Genomic DNA, 3,915 nt, shown 5'->3' on the forward strand with positions numbered 1-3,915 from the left:
AACTCCAAAATCCACACTACCATCTGCGTATCTCGTTTCTTCTTAAATGGTGGTGTCTCATCAACCGTATACATGGCACATATGCACGAGAATCAGGACCGTCCGCAAGTTTGGATGGATCACGTTCTAGTCTTAAAATGTACAGACCATCCAAGCCATCCTACTGCTGGCCCATCAAATGGACAGTTAAAAGGATTATAATAGCAAGTGCTATAAATTCATTGGCTGATATCCTATAGTCAATATTGCCTGGTCTCGATTGCCACTTTGACCCAATCCAAAATGGGCCACTGGGTCTGGAGTTTCAGCATACGTACATCCCACATGTACGGTAGATTATTCATGCTCCAATGCTATTAGAACTCTTAGTTACGTTGGGACACTTAGGCAGCCCAGTACATTAATCCAGACCTTTAGTTATACCTAATGTACATTTCACGGGAAACCATGAAAATATCACACCAATCCGAGTAATATTAGCATCTGATCGATGGATTTTTTATACAGACGGTCAAGATAGTTTCCAAGAAAATAACTCCAATCATCAATTTTATCCATCTACTTGTTAGAAACCATCATGGATTGCTTATTATTTTAAAGAATCACCATCGTTAGGCAATCATAACCATCCCATGAAAAGGGACGGTTAGAAGAAATAAGGACAAATTAAGGATGGATTGGATATCTGATCAGTTATATTTTAACATGGTAATCTAAAAAATAGGTTTTGGAGTGAATAGACAGTTCAGATCAATCTATTTCACTGTCCAAACTAAAAAATACAACTAGGAGCACTATAAATTACGGTGCTCCGAGAGCACTGAAGCATTTCTCTATAATAAACGGTGGGAAACGAGTGTAGGAAACATACCCATCTGAGCTATCTCTATATATTTCATAACCCTGCTATCCTTCCACAACAGAATTCAGAAAGAAAAGAGAGAGATGGACCATGATCATGGAATGCATGGTGATGGTGGTATGATGGGTGGTGGAGGCATGCCATCCAAAGGGCCAGGCATGCACAGGCATCACATGATGATGCACATGACCTTCTTCTGGGGAAAGAATGCCGAAATTCTATTTTCGGGATGGCCCGGCACGAAACTGGGCATGTATATACTGGCGTTGATCGTCGTCTTCGTGTTTTCTGTCCTCGTTGAGTGGCTATCTCACTGCCGTCTGATCAAACCAGGTAGGGCCCACGTCGTGGCCGGAATCATGCAGACCGTCCTCCACGCGGCACGTGTGGGGCTCGCCTACCTCGTCATGCTCGCCGTCATGTCGTTCAACGGCGGTGTGCTCATTGCCGCCATCGCCGGTCACTCGTTGGGGTTTCTCCTCTTCGGGAGCCGGCTGTTTCACCGATCGACCGTCGCTGAAGCTCCACCGTCCGATCTTCCTCCCATGAAGTGTTGAATGGTTATGATGATCTTTTGCTGGGTATGATTATGATTGTAAAAGAGAGATTATCTATGAGAGATTTAAGGATTGGATTATACTGGTAATATTAGATATTAGAGAGATTCAATCGCATCATTCAATATCCAATTCTCCTGATTTTTCTTTTTCGAATTTCAAAAAATAAACATGGTTGTAGATTTTGGTGACATTTTGTCCATTGATATACATAATTGTAGCTCATCGGCTAGTTGTTAATGTACGGATGGGTTGACATGGATCTGGACCGTTCAATTAGCTGACAGCCTTCTTGATGAGCTATATGCCAAAATTTACAGCGACCCATCAATAATTTTGGACGGTCAAGAAAATTCAGAGCAATGGTCCGGAAAAGAAGTATTTAGATCTAATTGTTGGGGATGGAAAATTGTTTTTTTCTTTTCTACCTTTTTTAGTTAAACCATTGGGATTACCTATCATTTCAGTTGGATGGTCTGGATTGGTCAAAACATTTCCTAATCTAATGATATTGGTTTCATCTTATTTACTACACGGTAGAAAGAAGAATCGTGGGGTTCAGTACACGGACGCAGTGGACCCCATACATGTGGGACCATCTTTGTGTGATTCAAACCATAGATCTGATGGTCAAACCACAGATGGGTTTTTACCTCAAAGTCTTCCGGATTGTACTATTTTCCAGACCTTAGCTATCTTTTATCCTTCATGGTAGTTGATCGACAGCTTCAACCATGGAACAGTGTCCCTTCAAATCTGGTGGCTGCTCGGTATATTTTCAATCATGCGTGTGGTAATTGATACATTGGCTTCATCCGGCTCTAAATGTCAAAATAAGCAAACAAGTCCAATATAAAAATATATGACCAGATTAAGAGTAGATTTATTTGCTCACGCCTTTGTCCAAACAAATTAATTTTGACTCCAAGTGTTAAAATAAGCAAACATGTCTTATATGAATATATATATGACCAAATTATGAGTAGATTTGCTTGCTGAATCACTAATTAAAGAATTTAATAGTGATCAAGCGAAAATCAAAAAGTGGGATTTTTCTTTTGAAGATGAGTTATTTTCTACCTTTCACAAAAAAAAAAAAAAACTGCTTGAAATTGGATAAAACACAAATCCAAAATACAAGCATGGACTTACCATTACTTGATTACTGATGCTCTTATAACAAGCTACCATAAAGTAAATTGATAATAACTTTTTTATTTTATTTTTTTTGTAAAAATTATTAAGATATTTTGCTTTATTAAATTCCTCTATTATTTATAGATTTATATGGTAGCTTATTATTCCATATTCATCTTTTATTATTACAACAATTACATAAGTTCAAAAACCTTTTTAAATTCTTCTCTTCTCTAAATTATTCTTTTAATATGTTTTCCTTTACAACGTCTCTGCTTTTACACACTCATCAGTGGTTTACTTCACTTTTGTTGATAATCCCACAAAAGTACTCCAGATCTTCATACATTTTCTATCCAACGTCTAACGCCACGTGTCACCCTCCAACTGGTTTTCCCATGATAGCCAACAAAATCAACAGGATCACTGAACCATGGGCTTACATTCAATAAAGGAGGACCCTGTTATTTCCAGGAAGAATACAATTCTACGAAATATAAATGATGATGTGATGGCTCTCGTTTGTGTGGTCGTGGATGCACTGGGAAACTTCTCCGGCCTTTCTCCTGGACTGAGCTAGCTTGACTTGCGCTAACTGATGGTTGCGTGATACCAACATGCATCAGATCCAATCGGTCCTTCAGATCGGCTGTCACATTTTCACAATAACTCCTAAGATTCAGTCAAATCCAAGGCTTAGGTGAGCCAGACAATAAGAAATACCATAAAATCATGCCCAAAACCTCTGAAATCATGTGTTGTGGCCAACCTGAGTCTTAGAAAGTCCTGATTTACGGCAAATCCATTCATCCTTAGGTGAATCGTAATATGAGAGGATTAGATGGAAAATAAACACCAATACGACCTCCACATGCAATGTGGATGATTTTAATGGTGATGATTCCCATCTCAACTGTTTCCCACGATGTAGCCCACCTAAGTATTAAATCAGCCTGATTTTTTGGGTCCTATTCCAAACACAGGTTGCTCACCTGATGGACCGGGTGGATCTTATCCAAGTAGCGTTTTCGTTTTGGATTCCTAGCCATTGGAATTCTTCCAAGGGGGTGTGGAAATTCCAACGTTGGAAAGGACTTTGAGCTTTGCATCATTCAAAGATGATTTTTTCTATGGGACCGGTCCCCACGCGGTTTATCTGGACAAGTGGAACCCATGGTTCATTAATCTAGAATTGACCATGCCAAATATATCTCCTTTAGAAGATGATCCAACGGTCCAAATTTAATGGAAAATTGACAAGATTAGTACCCCTTATCTTTTAATCTTGGGGAACCAACAGACCAACGGTGGAGATAAGAGAAAAATGGGCCCCACTAATCGAGATTTAAAACTAAGGAT

The 3,915-nt window shown here is 39.2% G+C and overlaps 1 protein-coding gene across 1 annotated transcript; it reads left to right on the forward strand.

Moving 5' to 3' along the window:
- The first annotated feature begins 895 nt into the window (after nucleotides 1–895).
- Nucleotides 896–1,524, forward strand: LOC131252725 (copper transporter 6-like). Its single transcript, XM_058253396.1, has one exon. The coding sequence runs from the start codon at nucleotides 946–948 to the stop codon at nucleotides 1,417–1,419; it is 474 nt and encodes a 157-aa protein (XP_058109379.1). The 5' UTR covers nucleotides 896–945; the 3' UTR covers nucleotides 1,420–1,524.
- The last annotated feature ends 2,391 nt before the right edge of the window (nucleotides 1,525–3,915 follow it).

The sequence above is a fragment of the Magnolia sinica genome, chromosome 8 (genome assembly GCF_029962835.1).
Source record: "Magnolia sinica isolate HGM2019 chromosome 8, MsV1, whole genome shotgun sequence".
NCBI lineage: Eukaryota > Viridiplantae > Streptophyta > Magnoliopsida > Magnoliales > Magnoliaceae > Magnolia > Magnolia sinica.